Genomic DNA, 20,080 nt, shown 5'->3' on the forward strand with positions numbered 1-20,080 from the left:
GAAAAGTGCTGTTTAGTTGTTTATTTCATCCTTTTTAAACAATTTTGAGAGCACAGTTCATGACCAAGAGTAACTTATTTCTACTCTTGTAGTTAGGATAGATGAAGAATATCAAAGGTATTGGTAGTTTTTGGAGAATAACTGATGTAAATTATTCCACTAGATGTACTCTTAAACCTCTTATGTGATAGGAGAGGAGGTTCTTTTTACTTCTGGGGGACATAAGGAAATACATGTAAACTCTTCTGTGATCCTAGAGAGGGTGTGATGATCACATCCAAAAAGGGAATGAATCATTCCACTCTTGATAGTCCCTTTTTATTCCATCCCTAGTAGGAAAAAGTGATTAGAGCTAAGTAGAAGGGGATGATCTGCTTATGTATTCAGATTACCAGGTTAAAATGTCATCGGTTTTATACTAAGATCATTTCCATAATTGAGCTGCTTAAAGGTAGGAATACAAAAAACTTTTTAATGAGGTGAACAACAAGGTTCTTTGTGGTTGCTAAGTTCCATACAATTATATAGAGTCATTTTGTGCAATGGAAACAATGCTTCTATATTACAACATGTAGTTAAAGGTAATAGTGGAGTAAGAAATCTTGGCTAATCCCAGCTCAGTAATAATTTACAGTGTTAACAGGTTATTTATTCTGAGTTTCATTTCCCTCTTGTGAGGTCATTAATATTTCATTGAGGATCTTTTCCTCCTCTGAATTTTAAGTAGAAAATATCATTAAACTATTAGCCTTTTGTTGGCTCTTTTTCTCATTTTAGTAAAAACAGAAATCAGAATTATGTTGCTACCTAAGTATAGTAGTATCCTTAATGACTAGTTTGAGGGTCAAATTAAAAAAGCAATTCCATATATTAAGTGTGCTGTTGTTCCTTTTTAGCAGATTGTAAGAACAATGCTCTTATACCAGGAAGCATTCAAGTAAATGGCCATGGAGGGCAGCCATCTAAACTTGTGAAGAGAGGACCTGGAAGGAAGCCTAAGGTAGAAGTTAATACCAGCAGTGGTGAAGTTATACACAAGAAAAGGGGTAGAAAACCCAAAAAGCTACCGTATGCAAAGCCAGAAAATTCAGAGCAAAATAGTGTGCATTCAATCAGAGATGAAGTTGTTCCTTCTTCTACATGCAGTTTTCTTTCTGAAACTAATACTGTTAAGGAGGATTTGTTACAGAAAAAAAGTCGTGGAGGCAGAAAACCGAAAAGGAAGATGAAGACACAAAAACTAGATTCAGATCTCATAGTTCCTACAAGTGTTAAAATGCTAAGGAGAAGTAACAGAAAAAAGACAGATGATCCTATGGATGAGGAAGAAGAGTTTGAGGAACTTAAAGGCTCTGAACCCCACATGAGAACTAGAAATCAAGGTCGAAGGACAGCTTTCTATAATGAGGATGATTCTGAAGAGGAGCAAAGGCAGCTGTTGTTCGAAGACACCTCTTTGACTTTTGGAACTTCTAGTAGAGGACGAGTCCGAAAGTTGACTGAAAAAGCAAAAGCAAATTTAATTGGTTGGTAACTTGTACCAAAATATTTTACTTCAAAATCATAAAGCAGGTACAGTTAAGGAATATGTAGAACTAAGGCTTCTGCTTCCTTGCTGCTATGGTGGATTAGGGAATGTTATGATTTGATTTGCAAAAAAACAAACAAACTTACAAGACACTTCACTTCTTTAAATGAATATATATATATATAAATATATACATATATATTTTAAATGTTTGCTATTTATTGCCCTTAGATAGGTTATGCATTTCAACATTCATTTCATTCACTGTTTGAAACAAAAGAAATTGAGGACCTATAATGAATTCCCAGTTTATTTCTGGAAAAGACAGTTCTGCTACACTCTTAAGGAGCATAATATTCCTAGTGATAGAGCATTTCATGTTAAAATGAATTATTTTTGACCAAGCCTGGTACATTTCTATTGAAGCAGAAGTTGTGCCCCTAGGAAGACAGATGTTACCAGAGTAGCAGTAAATTAAGAAGTGTGTTTCCTCTAAAGATAAATATAAAATTCCCACCATTTGATGCCCTAAAAAGTTTAATTTTAATTATAGAATGTTCATCTACAAAGAATCTAGACAAGGCTTTTGCTGTATTCCATTTCTGCCAAACGTAAGAGAAAATGTACTGATGAAAGGAAACATATCCACATTGGAAAACATTTGACTGTCTAATTTTTCAGACCTTGATTCTTATATCAATCACTCAATCTCTGTTTATTGTGCCAAAGACTGAGAATCAGTGCAGTGGAAAGCCTGTTTTTGACTGTCAGGACAGCATACACTTTTCAATATTGGAAAGGCTATATATTATTCTAAAGAGCACGTTATTAAAAAGAGTTATGCTGAGATGTATCTTTTTTTGGTACTTAATAGTGGAAAATAATGCACTGGTGGGTCCTTTGACAGAGATGTTTTAGAGAAGATGTTTAAGTGGTTAAAGGATTCAAGGAAAATACAGGAAAAAGGTATGGGATTTGATGTTTACTTGTTGATCTGGATTAATGTCATTTCTAAACTTTAGACATATCTAATAGGCTAAAATGACTTACAAAGAAATGTGTCTGTGTGTGTATGTGTATATATTGATAAATGGGTATAATTAAATATATATACAAACACATACTTATATACTATTACCCAGGTATAAATTCTTTTTTCAGGATTTTTTAGATAGTGGTAGAATAAAAATAATTTTAAAATGTCATACTTTATAGTTTAATTTTAAGGGGAAGATTGGTTATTTTCAATTATTAAAGGTTAAAATAGGCCAAATCACTTTTTATGCAATCATGTTTTATACAGTGGTCTCATTGCACATTGTGTTTTTTCTGCACTTTTTATGGTATCCTTATCACGCTGGTATGTCAATATACACCCTAAAGAAAAATTCCATTTAATGATTGTGCCTTGTATTCTATTATTTTTTGCATCATTAGTAAAATTAAGTTGTCTATTGTAAATGATAACTATATGACTTAGGAGAATGTATTGCTATATGTACTGCTATGGAAAAGGAAAGCAGTTATTTATTTGTTTATGGTACAGTTAGTTATTTTATACCTTAAAAACCAACATAAATGCCATTTCTATTGTTTAAAAATTATTGTCCATTTTTTAAAAAGTTTAAAGAATGTAGTATTTTCTGAGGACTGGTATGGTACAAAAATGTAACCAAAATTTTCAGATACTACATTTCTAAAAAGTGAGGATGGGAAAATATGTATCAGCATGACCCTTATGTAGAAAAATAAAGTCTTTAATTGAAACTTGGCAAAATAGATTACATAATTTTATTTCTTATTTCTGATAGGGATAAATGTTAGCCGTCATTTAATTGTATTGAAGAACAATGGAAAGTGATACATTTGGGCTTTTTAGATCATTTGTAACTAAATTTGTACAGAAATCCTCCTGTGAAATTAAGTAAACCATTTTCCAGATCTTAACTGGATTGCTGTGATTTTACAGTTGAGAAATAATTTCAAATTTTTCAGGTTTTTGTATATTTATTTTTTTCTAACAAATATATTTAACTATATAATTAAAATTCAGTAGTAAACTCTTCATAATGCAGAAATGGATGGCTTGGTTGTATAGTAAAATGAGTCTTTCAGTTACACCATTATTGAGAATAATGTGTATGTTTGAGATTTAAGTCATTAAAGTAATGTGTTGCTTTTGAAGGCAATCTCTTTGAAACATGTAATTTCCTGATGTTATCTGCATTGTGTTGGAAAAAAATAGACTATAAATCCATTTTTGTAAAAATTATGTGTACAGTTTTAAGGTGTGTACAGAAGAAGAGCGTACAGTCTTAGAGTGGAATATATACCTCTAGTACGATGTATGGATTAGTTCTAACTCTTGAGCAAAGAAATGAGTATTTACCATCATACCTGCAACAAGTAAATGTACTATTCCTGTTCTATAGACACTGTATATTTATGACCTTTTTTGGACATCATTAGACACTGGTTTCTTAGTAAAGCAAAATGACTTGGATTCAGATTCTTTGTAATTGAAAAACTTAAAAATGTATTAGTAATACCAGATATATTTAGATTTTATATTTTTATAATTTAGCTTCTATACATTGCAAAAGTTGAATTGACCAGTTTAAGTCATCTTCTTTTTTTGTTCTGTTTGACCAAATATCAAAAATACTGGGAAAATAACCTGTTTGAGACAGTGACACCATGTATGTACTCTTTGTAGGCCAAAAGGAAATGTTGACAGTTGTCTTAGGTGAGCAATAAAAACCTCAAGTTTATTGAAAGTTTCAGAATACATGGAAAATATATATCAATTTATATATTTTTAAGTACCTAACTCTGATATTCTTTCCCTTCTCCTCCAACAGCCTCCAGTCCTAATCATATCTTAAAAAGTTATAAAATGTTGCAGATAGCAGTTTAAACGTTCAGTTTAATTACAGCCTCACAACTCTGGGCAATAGACATATACCTTCTTAAAATTTTTCCTTTGCAATTTGCTATTATATCATTAGACTATTTTCTGCATAAATTTATGTACTGAAGAATGTTGGTCTTGTTTGCATTGTTTTTATCGGCACAACTTCACAAATTTGAAGACTATTTGTTACAATTATTATGAAAGTATCTTCCCCCTTAAATTTAATTAGAATAACTCTGTAGAATAACTGTGAGCTTGATCATGTCCCATCTGAGATAGGAGTTTGGCTGAATTTAGTATCACTTGGAAGTGAATTGCATAAGATAGACTGGTCTGCAAAAAGATCCTCATGCAGCATTATGTTAACATCTATAATAATGCCCCTTATCCACAGTGTAGTATATTAATCAGACATTTTAACAAATGTATTCAAATAACATTTTTGCTTATGTGATACTCACATTTACATGTTTTAAAAATCTGACTTATAAATTAGTTCTTCTAGTTAATAGTATTCTAGCATTCCATTTTATCCCTGCATACCTATGTATCTCTCACATGTCAACTGGAAGCAATTTTGATTTTGTTTTCTATTTAATGAAAACAAATTGTTACTCTGAATGTTTTTGTTCACCTGAAATTTGTTTTTAAGTAGGTTGAAAGGACCAAGATACTTGAGTGTTTAAAGGGCTATAAGCATTCTCCTTATATACAGGAAATACATAATTTTAAAAGTCATAAAAGAGGACGTACTTTTATGTTCTGTGAATTACTCCCCTACTAAGAAAGTATTTAAGAAAGTATTTTTTAAATAACAGGTTGTGATGTGATTTAGTTATATTTAGGTGAGAATATTTTCCTATTAAAATTTGGAAAAATACACCTTTTCCTTAACTTTCCTCCTTGCAATTACCCTTGGTTCCCCAAATTTCCAAGTGATTTGAACTAAATATTACATTTACTAAGAAACTACTTATGTTCTTAATTATACTGAGCTAAGCACTACAAATGATGTTTTTGTACAATGTACAGTAACCAAGAAGAGGTCAAATTGAGTCAGAAGACTGTAAGTACTACCACTTTTGACGCTCCAGAGATAAATCTTGTACACACTGCAGTTAAACAATTAGAAAACATTATGAGGTATAAAAATATGTTATTTTTAGTTTTGATAGCTCTGTGTTGAAATACTTTTTTAATGCAGATAAAATCATCAGGAAATTAACCTTTATATGGCACAAACCAAATACATAATAGTGGGTGGCTATGAGTTTCTACATTTAAGGAGCTAAGAGAATAGGTTTGAGATGATATATAGTACACATGATATGATGCAGAGAGGCACACACATGCTCATTACTTTTAAGATTGTGTGTGTTGATTAATCACTATGGTAAACTATAAATTGAGGCAAAATACAAAGTTACATTTTTGGACCATATTAAAACTGCAAGAAGATGAGGTCTTTATTAAAGGTCTTTTAGAAAACTTAAATCCTGTCACACGATATTTAGACGTGTAGAATGTAGCTCAATTTTTTAAAAGTAACTGACCTAGAGGGTTGAAGTTGAAACTGACACATTTTCAAATTAAAATTATACTTATTTTGTACAGGAAACAATGTTAAACGCAAGCAAATCTGTTGTATGTAATAAGTAACACAGAGTTTAAAGACAAATTATTTAGCTTTATTGAGGTTTTTGTTTTTTCCTTCCAGAAACCTGGAGTATCATGTTATAAACGGCAGTCTTACACCAGAATAGCAGTGCCCTTTCTTTTTGTACATATTGATTGGACCTTTCTTTACTGTTATGTGGACACTTTCTATGTTAGTTTTGATGCATAATTCTTTGAATCCTTTTATACAAACTAGAATGTATGTGTAAGAATTCCTGTCCCTGCAATGTAGTAACTACAAACTTATTTTTAAATAAATAGAAAACTTGTTTTTCTAAGCTATTTTGTAGAGCCTCCTGATTTGTTTTTTGTTTTGTTTTGTTTTGGTAACACATAAGCACTCAGTACCCATTTAAACAGGCTCTGTACCAAAGATGCTGTTATGTAAATGCTCTGTTTAGCCCAATGTTAAAATTACTAGCCAGTTGGGGTTACCCTAATGCCAAAATAACCAAAGGTTGAAAATAAGTCCCTTTGCCTTTTATTTTTTTTTTAATTTTGTTTATTTTAGAGCGAGCATATGCACACGTGTGCCTTAGTGAACAGTAGGAGGAGTAGAGGGAAGAGAAGAGGGAGACTGTGCTGAGCGGAGCCAGTCTTGGGACTTGATCTCAACACCCACCCTGATGACCTGAGCTGAAACCCAAGAGTTTGTCACTTAACTGATAGCCAGCCACCCAGGCATCCCTACTCACTTGCCTTTTAATATGTACATTTAATAAGACAATTTACTATCTGCAGTTTACTGTACTTGGTGATAAATATATTCAGATATTTCTAAGAGATAAAGAGACAGTTTGTATTTTTTTCAAAATGTGAAGTAAAATTTCTGCAAAAAGGATGGAATGTTGAAAATTTTCACTTGTTGAAAGTTACACAAAATAAGATTTGTGATTTCCTAGATTTTTTTTTCTAGATTTCCTAGAAGTTTGTTCAGATTGGCATACATTTTTGACTTCCTAAGAATCCCGATTTTAGTATAAAGAATGCATAAGGCTATAATAAATGTTAATTCAGATTAATGGGATGATTTGTGATTTTATGCTATTAATGATCATTTCTCCCTAAAAATTTTTGTTTAAATGACTATAAAATAAATTTCTAAGTTGAGGAAAGCAGGTAAACATTTCCAAAGTGCTTTTTCCCCCCCTCTTTTGAACTAAGCTGATACTAATATCAGTATTAGTACGTACTTACAAGAACCAGTTGAGAAAAATTTCATTTTCAGCAATACTTTTTACTGGTTTCTCTTTTGTAATAACATCAACTTTATCTTCGAAGCTGTTTCCCTATAAGGACAATAAGAAAAACCAAAGCACAAGACTTGGTCCCTTGTAATATATACCTTGTATTTGTAATCTTTTTGCACTTAACACATTTGCTGTATGTTGATTGCTCTTTGGTTTTGTTTGGGAAAAGAACAAAGGATTCCATGAAGTTTCTGCCTAATCAGCTAGACATGGTGGCTGCAGTGTAATGGAATGAACTAGGCTTAGAGTTGAGCATCTCTTTTAGCTTCACTTTCTTCATATGTAAAGTTAAAAAAAAAAAAAAAACAGAAGATTAGATAATTTGCAATGTCCAATTCATTTCAAATAGTCAAATGATTATGTCTCATATGTATATTGTCCCCTGTACTTGTGGTTCAATCTTGACTTTCTGTTTAATCCATAAATAAATAATGCCATGCTATGTTTAACTTCCAGGCAAGCTGTATCTTGTGACCATGACTTACTGTAGCAAGTGCAAGATCCGAACCCTTAGAGAAAGGAGGTGTGAGTTGTAATATTTGTTTACACTAAGAAATACTAAAGTTTGTGATTTTCCCAGAGCCCTCTGGAAAGTCTCAAAGATAGTTTCTGTATAAAATACATTGTGAAATTTTTATTTTAGGGTTCAATTTTGGGAAAGCAAAATCAAAAGTTTTCAGAGGAGATTTAATCATTTCATTAAGACAGGATCATGGGTGCCTTAGAATAATAGTTGGTTCCCCCCTCAATAAAAGTGTAATAAAACACTTAAAAAGAAACATAGAAAGCAGAACAATTTCAAGGAAACTTAACATCTTTCCCTAGTGGGAAACTTCTTTAATTTTGCTCTTTGTTTTAATAATCAAGGATGTTATAAAGTCAAAACAAAGCCAAGTAAATTATTCTGATGAGATAGGGAAAATCTATCTGAGCAGATAATATAGAAGTTGAAGAGCAATTTAGTCTTCTATTGAGCTCTTTTTAAAAAAAAATACTTTATTTATTTATTTGACAAAGATCACAAGTACACAGAGAGGCAGGCAGAGAGAGGGGGGTGGGAAGCAGTCTCCCTGCTAAGCAGAGAGCCAGACACAGGGCTCCATCCCAGGACCCTAAGATGATCTGAGCGGAAGGCAGAGGCTTAACCCACTGAGCCACCCAGGCACCCCCACAGTCTTCTATTAAGCTCTTTAAGACCAGTTTGTTATTTTAATGGAGAACAGCAAATTCTAGTTTGGTATTGACATAGTCCTTAACAGTAAAATTTTTACCACTCTTTCATTCCCTTCCTTTTGTTATAAGTACATCGAAACTGGGGGAGTTTTGCCAAAATTTTTTAATACATTTTGTAAGTTTCTTTTCAGACTCTTACTCTCTCTTCTAGAGCCTCAAGTTTTTCATGTTTTGTAATAAATAGACACTTCTGGACAAAACACTGTTGAAAAATTCATTCTGTTCTCTTGATACTTAATTGTATTTTTCTGTCAGTATTTTTCCCAGTATTTGGTCTCAGCCATATATGTTAATTACAAATTTTAAGCGATGTAACTATTTTACTGAGAAAACTCAAAGGAAAGGAATTGGGAACTGTCCAATGGAAGCATTTTTGCAGAATAACAAAGCTCATGAATACACATAACTTTGAAACCTTAAAGTTGCAAAAATAAACATGTCCATTAATTACATAACCCAAAGATAGCCATCCATAGTATATAAATACAAGAAGCAAATGTACATAAAATTATGCTCAGTGAGCAATATTTCAGAATTGAATCCTACATGCAATTAAATAGGGTATCCAATGATTACCCATTAATTTATTTAATATTAATCCAAAGTTTTAAGTTACCTGAGGATCTTGGAAGTTATGTCCAAGCTGATATGCTATGAAACATAATTACTATTATACAAACATTTATGAGAATCACTATTCAATTTATTTGAAGACATTTTATATTTTTATTCTCAATATTGTGTAAGTAATGTTAGCTCATCTAGTCAGTAGACTGACATGAGAAATTTAAGGGCTTCAGATTAACTTGTCTCTTAAGCAAGCCCAATGTTCATTTTAAAAATTAAATGTATTCTTGGATTATACTATATACTTATATGGAAAAGACAGCCATTCTTTAATTATTTAAAATATTAAATAATTTTCATAACCAGAATTATTAAATCAGCTTAATTTACCCAAATATTCACCTTAATTATATGAACTGGGACTCTTAAAATGTTTGAGCTACTTGTTTTTGTAAGAACGATTGTCAGGGTCTCTTATAAGTACTACAAAAAAACCTGGGTGGGGAGGATGTGGTTTCCAATTACCATATTATAATATTTTAAATGCCCAGTTTTCAACAAAAAATTGAGGCCTGCAAAGAAGAAGAAAAGTATGGCTATTCACAGGAAGGTAAGACCACTGTATTAGATACAAAACTGATTAAGACCAATACAATACAATACAGACCAATACAATAACTTTGTAGTTTTTCCAATGAACAGAAATGATTTTTAACTCTACTGGATAAAAGCTACAAGTTAACATGTAATTTTACTTGATTTGGTGGGACCTTTAGCCAAAATCTTAAAAGTCACTGGGAAGGACTTCATAAGCTCAGCTAAAACACTACCCCCACATTTATGAAACATAATTTCATCAAGTTTTGTGCTGTTTTCATGATACAAGGACAACCATGTTAGAACTGTTTAGGCCATATTTATCTGGAGAAATAATAAACATCATGGCCATTGCTCTAGATAGAACTCTATCTTACAGACTCTGAGGTCCCAGTTTTGTTTTCTCATGAGTCACGAAAATCTGCTAATCGCCATGGTGACCTATTTCCTCTTTAACTTTAGTCAGCCTTCCTCACTTATGAAGACCACTTAAAAGATTGTCTGGAATATATTTCTCTGTCGTTACTAATATGAAACCAAGGAATGCTAATTAAACTCTCATAGTAGTCAGGGTAGCTGTTTTATAAAATAGAGTGACATTATTTCACCAGATATCAAACTACAATTAATAAATGAGCTTGCTATATAAAAACAGTACAAAACTTGGAGCAAGTGAAATTCTCCTTCTGTTCCTCTTCAGACATGCCACTGAGTGAACAAATTCTAGCTTTTTTGCTAACCATTCTGACCATCTCTTTTGTGATTTTTTTCACTTAAATATAGATTTTTCTCTACCGTCTTCGCAAGCTACATGTACCCAACTGCCGAACTCATACTGATAATAATGATCATTGATGTACCAATTGAACACTATGTGCCAAGCACTATTCCACATTCTTTACATTATAGTATTTTATTTTTTAAAGATTGTATGTTTAAATAATCTCTACACCCAACGTGGGGCTCGAATTTACAACCCTGAGATCGAGTTGCATGCTTTTAGCATAGAGTATCTCTTTTAGACTACAGAATAGTTTTATGAGTTAGATACAATTATTGTTCCAATGTTATATTAGGGAAATTGAAAAGCACAGAGATTAAGTAACTTGCTCCCTACTCAAAAATGAGTTGACTGGATTAATAAGTGATTTCTATAATTTATAATATTGGCTCTAAATGCAATTCTAAGATTCTAAGATAAGGGTCTTATTACAGAAGGCCATTACATAGGCTACCAAAAGGGCCTGCTTGTACTACCCATAATAATTTTCTGATATCTTGGATTTAAAAAACCACCAATCTGTCATGGGTCACATTACTTTTAATTGAATCCCCAACAGTATATTTCTAGACATATGTTAGTCCAAGTCCTCTAAAAAGTACACGCCAAGATAGGATTAAAAATGGAAGGATTTGAATAAAGGAAGTACCTGTGAAAGAAAACTGGGAGGGAGCTAGGAAAAGCTAAGAGCCATCAGATGTGAGGTTAAGTGTAACTCCAAATGAAGGAGAAAGGAAAGTAAGGTTAGATGAAAGTATCTTTGACTGCTGTGTAGTCTAAGGAAGACTCAGCAGGACAACTGGGGAGTCCTTGAACCAAAGTTGACCACCAGAGGAGTCCCCCATTTCCCATGTAGGCATACATCTGCTTTAGTAACCCTGCCTGCCAAATATTGGCAAGAAGAGCCTCAGAAAGGTGAGTCAATGGCACAAATGTAGCAATGGTACTTAGAGTTTAGGTGCAGGGGCCCCTGGTCTATTAAGCTCCCTGTAGCTGGAATTCTTCAAGGCACATTCTCATGACTACCACAATATGCTCGAGCAGCTTTTGACTTGTAGTCATATGGTCAGTGTAACATTTTTGCTTAATTATTGCCATCACTTCTAACCTCTTGAGTACATTGTTAAAAATGCAGACTCACAGTCCTTGAATAATTTTCTCTGCAAATCTCGGTTGTTCATAATTTAATTCATGATATGCAACCCAGTATCCACTGATCCATATGATGTGGCCAGAAGTTCATATGGGAAGCATGATAACAATTCTGTCTATAATACCTAAGATATAAAAACTATAGCTTGCTAATATTAAGTAGTATCAATAAAATTTATTAAGCTTATTAAGCCAACATAATGACCTAATAAAGGAGTTGTTCCATCATTACATCTGGGCAATGGATGACTCACTGGAAATCTTGAGAACAATTTTATACATGCCATACTTCACAGAAAGCTTTTAAATTGTTTAGGAGTGTTGTCTTGAGTTAATCTTTACATGATAGAGGTCTTCAACCAGGAGTCAGAGGACTTCAACCAAAGTCAACAGACTTTGCTGCCTGACTTTTTTTTTTTTTTTTTTTTTTTGGTCATAGAGTTTGGATGCCTGTCAACCAATAGCCCTGGTGTACAAAAGCTAGATATTCTATTTTAGAAACATGAAAGCACTGTACAAATAATTTTAATGTGCTGGATATTGTGATACCAAAACTCAGATAATGACTCATATTCAAAATTAAGATTCATTTCAGTGAAGACTTTAAAGAAGTTACCCTCTGAGTTAACCTTTTTATGTCTTCTCAGCTGAGGAACAAGTTAAGAGACACCCTTTTTCTTGGGTTTTGAGAAAATTTTTCAATGTTCTCTTACAAGTTATTAATCACCCAGGAGTTAGTTAACAAATGCATTAACTTGTTGATCCCTAGTTAAAAAAAAGTTTCTTTTAATTTAGAAGAACTGTGGGCACCTGGCTGGCTCAAATGGTTAGGCATTGGACTATTGGTTTTGGCTCAGGTCCTAATCTCAGGGATCAGAGATGGGCTCCATGCTCATCATGAAGTCTGCTTCTCTCCTCCCTCTTCCCCTTCCTCCCTTCAAATAAATAAATAAATCTTAATTTAGAGGAATGGTTAAAATGGTCTACATTACAAATTTTATTTTGGAATACTGCATGTCACTCAAGTATTTTGGCATAGTATAATATTGCAATGATTACAAATATTGATTTTATATTGTCATCTTGTGCTTACTAAGGAGCAGCTAGAAAGTGTCATAAGATGTAAGACTATATCTTCTGCTGATTCTTATTTGCTTCTCTCCATTTTATTTACTATTTTATTAATATCAGTATTTTTCCAAGAAATCTAACAAATACCCATTTTTAGATTTTTTTTTTTTAATTTATTTAGTCAGAGAGAGAGAGCGAGAGCGAGCACAGGCAGACAGAGTGGCAGGCAGAGTCAGAGGGAGAAGCAGGCTCCCCGTGGAGCAAGGAGCCCGATGTGGGACTCGATCCCAGGACGCCGGGATCATGACCTGAGCCGAAGGCAGCTGCTTAACCAACTGAGCCACCCAGGCATCCCTAACAAATACCCATTTTTAATTTCTTTGACAGAAATAGTTGAAATACTGCTAAAGAAACAAAGGATTTCACTTTACATATGTGTTAGTTTGTTCTCACTTTTTGGCTTAAATTGTGTTTAATTTTTTCCTGATTTAACTAATATATAATTGACAAAAATTGTATATATTTAAGATATATAATGTGATGGTTTGAGATATACAGTGCGAAATGATTGCCACAGTCAAGTTAATTCATATATCCATCACCTCACATGGTTACTTTTTTTTTTTTCTTTAGTCTGGTGAGAACACTTAAGATCTACTCTTTTAGCAAATTTCAAGTATACAATACAGTATTATTAACTATAATCACCATGCTTGTAATTTAGATCTCCAGAATTTATTGATAACAAAGCTTATACATTTGGCCAGCCTCTTCCAGTTCCCTCTCCCCTTCTTGGGCCCTGGAAACCACTGCTCCCCTGTCTGGTTCTAGGAGTTCCACTTTTTTTGTTACTTAAAAATCCTTCAACCTGGTGTCTTGGGATAACCACCTGGAATGATATTTCAGACAGCCCAGAATCATATCAAGATAACTATAGAAACTGAAACCATCTTTTTGAGGATACATATCAAAATAGCAGTCTTGCACAGTGAATTTGCTGCTTCTCTTTTTTGTCACTAGAGCCTGAAACCCCTATAGAAATGGAAAGATGGATGGAAGTTAAGATGGACACACTTAATTTGCTTCAAATTAAGTGCTCCAGCAAGACTTGACTTAAAACTGAACAAATTTTTCTCCTTTTCATTCTTGAAACCTCCACCTCCCCTCCACTTTTTTTTTTTTTCTTTTTAAAGATTTTTCATTTATCCGACAGACAGAGACCACAAGTAGGCAGAGGCAGGCAGAGAGAGAGGAGGAAGCAGGCTCCCCACTGAGCAGAGAGCCCAATGCGGGGCTCGATCCCAGGACCCTGGGACCATGACCCGAGATGAAGGCAAAGGCTTTAACCCAAAGGCGCCCCACCCCCTCCACTTGTTTTTCTGTAGAATCCTTTGTTCAAGGAACTTGGTATCAATATTGATATTTCTCTAACCTCAGTGTACACTTAGTAAGGAGTCTCGGATGGCTGGCGTTTGTGCTTCTCGGGCCCTGGAAACCACTGCTCCCCTGTCCGGTTCCAGGAGTTTCACTTTTTTAGATTCCACATATAAATGAGATCTTTTCCTCTGCTATTTGTGCCATCAATCATGTTTTCCCAGTCCATTTTATGCCAATGTAAAATGTGCTTATACAACATGTGTATTTAGGCTCTTTTAGATGTCTTGTAAATTATAAACATTCTAATATTTCTCTTTTTTTTGTAGTAAAGTTTTTTTGTTTTGTTTTGTTTTTAGATTTTATTTATTTATTTGACAGTGAGATCACAAATAGGCAGAGAGGCAAGCAGAGAGAGAGAAGGAAGCAGGCTCCCTGCTGAGCAGAGAGCCGGATGTAGGACTCCGAAGACCCCAAGACCATGACCTAAGCTGAAGGCAGATGCTTAACCCATTGAGCCACCTAGGTGCCCCTCAAATATTTCTCTTTAACAAATTCTTTTTAACGAAGTTAAAGCCCTAGTGCTAATATCATTTTTGTACTTTTTGGTGGCATATTCTTTGTCTCTTTAAATGACAATAATTTTGTAATGTTTTCAAAATTTAGTCATGTTTTTACACAAGGTATAATTCATTCATTTTCACTGCTGTATAATACTTATTGTATTATATGTGTTAATATGTGACCATAGAACAATCTAATCATTCTGTTGCCAATAGATGTGGTGGTTCTTTCCAGCTTTTTGCTATTATGGACATCATTTCTGGTGTTTCCTTTTGTCCCACAACAACTCATCTCCTGCACTGTTGCTGACAGTGAATGAGTGTGTATGTTCAGTAAATCCAATTCTCGTGCTCATCAGTAGACCCCTTGAGAGACATGATGAGCCCAGCTGGCCCCACTTACGAGATTCCTACTGAAACAGCCCTGATTCTATATTTTCCTATAAAATGCTTTAGTCTTTTACTCTGGGATGGTCTGCCGTTTTGAAGGCATTAGCCTGTTGCAACCCCCTTTGCCTGGCAAACTAATTAGACTATTGTTCCTCTTTATCCTGAACTCTGTTTTCATGTCATATTTTCGCTCTGGATCACAGAATTCAGTTTTAGACACTGAACCGACGCTGTCCCTCTCTCCTGTATACTCTGTACTACCGACATCAGACATGAGAATGTGAAAATGAACCTCTTATCACCAAAGTTTTCTAGGAAGAAGTAAACACACACATACAAGCTCCTCTGGGAGGCTGTCCCAGAAAAAAAGCTACAATGGTGAAAAAAGCCTTGGAAGAGTCAAATGTCCCTGGTCTTTAATCACGGTTCTGTATTTATGAACTGTTAAGTCATTTAACTTTCCGAGTCTTTTTGCACAACAACAAACAAGCCATTATGATTCCTGAATGGCCTGCTTTCTGCTGTGGTATAGAAGATCAAATAAAACCTCCATTTATCCCACAACACCTGCTGTGTCCCAGCCACTATACTAGGTCCAGACAAGAAACATATGGCTCTTGTCATAGAAGAGCTCACCAGGCTAGAGCGTGGTTCTCTGCTACTCACAGGAATCAATCACCTAGAGGATGATTTTTAAAAATATGGTTGCCTGAGTTCCCTGCATCCTGGTCATCCTGGACAAATTTCTTAAGCTCTCTTAGTTTATACTCCACCTGTATGGTGGAGATAATAGAAGCTACTACAAAGGGTAGTTGTATTAAATAATTCATAACACCTGCTTCACCTTGGGCCTGGGGCAGAGTTGTAGGTAATACACTGCTGCAGATGGGCTGGGGAAGGTAAGTGACAACACAGCTGGAGCCCTGATCTTTGCTACAATGGAGACACAGAGGTGCTCTGAAGATCCCAGGAGGGTAATTTAACTCAGCTGGAATGCCATCCCCGAAGGGAGGTCAGAGGCCAGTTTTTAACTCAAAGATGAGTAAATTAGCCAGACAAGCCCTGGGAGGCAATTGGGAAGAGGAATCTCCCAGAGAAAAGAGGCTGTTCAGTTCCCTTGGAGCCTACAAGGAGGGATGAGACTGGGGGAAGCACAGAGACCAGATCTTGAAGGGCCTTTGAAAGCAGGCAGAGGGGGTTGGCCTCTGGGCTGCTGTCCATCAGAAGCCACCAATCAGTTTTAAACTAGGAGGCGCCTGGGTGGCTCAGTGGGTTAAATCCTCTGCTTTCAGCTGGGGTCATGATCCCAGGGTGCTGGAATCGAGCCCCACATCGGGCTCTCTGCTCAGCGGGGAGCCTGCTTCCTCCCTCTCTCTCTGCCTGCCTCTCTGCCTGCTTGTGATCTCTGTCAAATAAATAAATAAAATCTAAAAAACAAACAAACAAACCCACAAAACTAGGAAGAACGCGATCATAGTTGCGTTTAAGTTAGGTCACTGCGTCCTGGTGTGGATCCGAGGGGCTCAGATTTTGAAAGTCGAGTGGGGTGATCAGTGGGACTGGTGACCTAATGTCAGGCTGTTGCAACAGGGACAGAGGAGGAGTCTGAGAAGAGATGGGAGAAAATGGGCAAACTCGACAGCCCCGGGCGGGATGAGGAGAGTAAGGGATGAGGAGGACAGAAGGCCGGCCATCCTGCCTCTTGCCACTAACAGTGGCCAGAGAAGGGCGGGGCCAAACCTGGCAGGAGCTCGAGTTCTGTGGGGGAACGTCTGCGGATTCCGCGTAGGGCGCGGCGAGTCGGGACGGCCTGCAGGCCCGCGGACGGAGGCAGCCGGGGGAGGGCCCCGCGGCAGGCGCCTTCTTCCGGCTAACGCCCCCAGCGGAGGGTGCGCGCGGCGATGCCGGGGTGGGGGGGGGCGTTAGGGGGGCCGGGGGGGAGCGCGGTCTGAGGTGCCTGCAGTCGCCGCCGGCGCCCCTCCCCGAGGCGAGAAGTGCGCGCCTCCGCCTGACCGCGCGGGCGGAAGTGGGGGGCTCCCCGGGGCCGGCCCGGAACCCGGCTTTCTCAGGGAGCGGGGCCACGTGCCGACCGAGACCCCCGGCCAGAGCGCGGGCCGCGCGAGGGCCCTCCTCTCCCGCGCTCCGGGAACAGGGTTGAGGAGGAAACCGGGCGACGGCGGCGCCCTCTCTCCCTCTGTGGTGTCATTTCAGGTATTCGGGGGTGAGGAAGAAAGAGGCGACGTGTATAACTTGGTGCTCCTTTGGGGGCCTGGGGGACGACAGGTGTTCATCTTTCCTCCTTCAAGTCCGCTTCTGTCGTCTGCCCCTTCTCTCGCTCTCTGCCCCGTTTCCTCCCTTCGTTACGTCCCATGACTGGAGTTCGTCATTTACCTCGTGGCGTTTAAACAACGTGGGTGAACCCCTGTATCGTTATAATTCTAGAAACAGCAGCTACTGACTCTACCGGAAATAGATTTTTGTGTCAAATGGGAGGCCAGGGGGACTGCTTTCCCTGAATAGCCCTCTCCGGGGATTCTGTTCTGGGTTCCTGAGCTGGGTTCACCCATGTGTGTTTCCCTGGAACGTCCCCTTAGTGCCCGCGACTGTGAGGCCGCGGGGCCGACTGCCGGTGTATCCGTGACGATCGGTGCCGTCTGCGTACAGCTAGATCCCAGGATCCTCTCCTGTCCTGGTGAACTGACATGAAGTGCTCAGACCCGCGTCCGAGCAGCGAGGCGGAGCTGTCTCGGCCAGGGAGCGCAGCAGCAGCAGCTGATTCCTGCTCCTGGCTTTTATTTTTTATTTTATTTTTTAACGGAAAAGCAAGGACAGATGTCTCAAAAAGAAGACCGAAATCTTAAAGTAGGCTTTGCACTTTCCCCTTTGCGTAGGCCGGGAGGGAGTCAATCATGGGGTCAAGGAGGAGCGGGATTTGGGATGGCGCTCGCCAGGTGCAGAAAGGGGGGGACTGAAGGTCACCTTCTTTCATAGCTCCTAACTTATGCCCTGCCCCTGGGGATCCTGGGATCCTGCTCGTCCCAGGGCACTGCGGTCAGCAGCAGGCCGAGAGCAGGAATTCTCCTGATGTTTGAGCGGCTTCCACACTCACGCCCTAGGGTTCACAATATATTTTCTAAGAATAACACTACCTTCTCTCTGTGACCTGATCACACCCCCCCCCCCACTCCCCAAGCTTGCCCTCATTTCCCTGTCATGGACCTGGCACTGTCATCCAAGAGCTGCCCCTTTCCTTGCATTATAATCTGTTTCCTCAGATAAACGACAAGGCTTGAGCATTTGGCTTCATGCTACCTTGCCTTTTCTTTTTTTTTTTTTCCCCCATTCTTTTCCTATATTCTTCACAGAAACAGCATACTGTAATGGAAAGATGCCATTTTTAAAAAGATTTATTTTAGAGGGGGCAGAGGGAGCGGGAAAATCTCAAGCAGACTCCTCCACTGAGTGTGGAGACCTCTAGGGGATCCAGCCCACCACCAGGAGATCATGACCTGAGCAGATGCTTAACTGACTGAACCACCCAGGTGTTGTGGAAAGTCAGCATTTTTAACGACCATATTATGAAAAATAGCAAACCTATAGAATAACATCAAACATCTAACCACTGAATTTCCAAAAATCTCCTGCTGTAAATATTTTTTAGTTTGTTTGAATCAGAACCCAAATGAGCTTCATACGTTGTAATTGGTTAATTTATTTTAAGTGATCCATTCATTCTCCCTCCGTCTGGACTTCATCTCAGCCTCTGTATCTTTTTATTGTTACTGGAGTAAGTTTTTTTTTTTTAATAAGATCTTATTCTTTTTTTTTTTTATAAGATTTTATTTATTTGAGAGGAAGAGAGAGCACATTTGCATGCACAGGAGTTGGGGGGTGAGTGAGGAACAGAGAGAGAGGGATAAGAAGACTCTGAGCTGAGCTTCGGAGCCCCATGTGGGTTTGATCATACAGTCCTGAGATCATGACCAGAGCTGAAATCAAGTCAGGTGCTTAACCAACTGAGCCACCCTAGTGCCAGGAAGGTTTTATTTTTAAGTAACTCTGCACCCACCATGGGACTCAAACTTACAATCCCCAGATCGAGTTGTATGCTCCACTGACTGAGCCTGCCAGGCACCCCAAGTTATTATTTTTTTTAAAGATTTTATGTATTTGACAGAGACACAGCGAGAGAGGGAACACTAGTAAGAGGAGTGGGAGAGGGAGAAGCAGGCATCCAGCTGAGCAGGGAGCCAGATGCGGGGCTTGATCCCAGGACCCAGGATCATGATCTGAGTCTAAGGCAGAGGCCTAACCACAGAGCCACCCAGGTGCTCCGAGTTAGTGTTTCATGGCCCTTCTCTTATAATGTGAAATGTGACACTCATGGGTTATGTTCAGATTTAGAGTTGTGGAATTCTTGTGCACTTTTCATGTGCTTAAAGCTAACATTTTAGCTTGGAATAATTTAACAAGGGCTTATAAATAGAAGTCTCTGGACTTCGGGGTGGCTCGGATGGTTTAGCATCTGCCTTTGGCTCATGTCCTTATTTCAGGGTCATAGGACTGCAGCCCACATTGGCTCCCTAGTCAGCAGAGAGCCTGTTTCTCCCTCTCCCTCTGCCCGCCCCACCCCCTCTCTTTCTCGGTGTGTCAAATAAATAAAATGTTTTTTAAAAAACAACAAATACAAGTCTTATATTATGCTTCCATCAAGGGGGAATCTTTGATGTACTTTATAAAACACACACATACTCTAACACATGTACCTATCTATAGTGGATTTGCTGAGAGAAGCTGGGTTAAAATCATTGCAATTCAGAGAAAGAGAAGGATGTGCTGACCTTCAGGTCAATCTGTTACTTGCTTGCTTTCCCTTCTTAAATTAGTAGTTTTCCGTCTCCTCAATATATACTTTTCCCTCTTATTTCATATTTTCTCTCTGGTTCCAAGACTTTGATGTTACTGCCTTTGATGTTATTACTC

General features: G+C 37.5%; 1 protein-coding gene across 4 annotated transcripts in view; it reads left to right on the forward strand.

Annotated features, from left to right (window-relative positions):
- The window catches only part of LOC101687504 (pleckstrin homology domain interacting protein), a 129,266-nt gene extending 122,865 nt beyond the window's left edge, over positions 1-6,401 (forward strand). For 3 of the 4 annotated variants that reach the window (XM_045066232.1, XM_045066233.1, XM_045066236.1), the window contains one exon: positions 897-6,401. In XM_045066232.1, the coding sequence (XP_044922167.1) occupies positions 897-1,534 (638 nt within the window). In that variant the 3' untranslated portion in view covers positions 1,535-6,401. The remainder of the gene's footprint in view (positions 1-896) is intronic. The other variant, XM_045066234.1, reaches the window with a different exon arrangement.
- Positions 6,402-20,080: the final 13,679 nt, after the last annotated feature.

This window comes from Mustela putorius, unplaced genomic scaffold (genome assembly GCF_011764305.1).
Source record: "Mustela putorius furo isolate JIRA1106 unplaced genomic scaffold, ASM1176430v1.1 tig00003863_pilon_pilon_pilon, whole genome shotgun sequence".
NCBI classification, from domain to species: domain Eukaryota; kingdom Metazoa; phylum Chordata; class Mammalia; order Carnivora; family Mustelidae; genus Mustela; species Mustela putorius.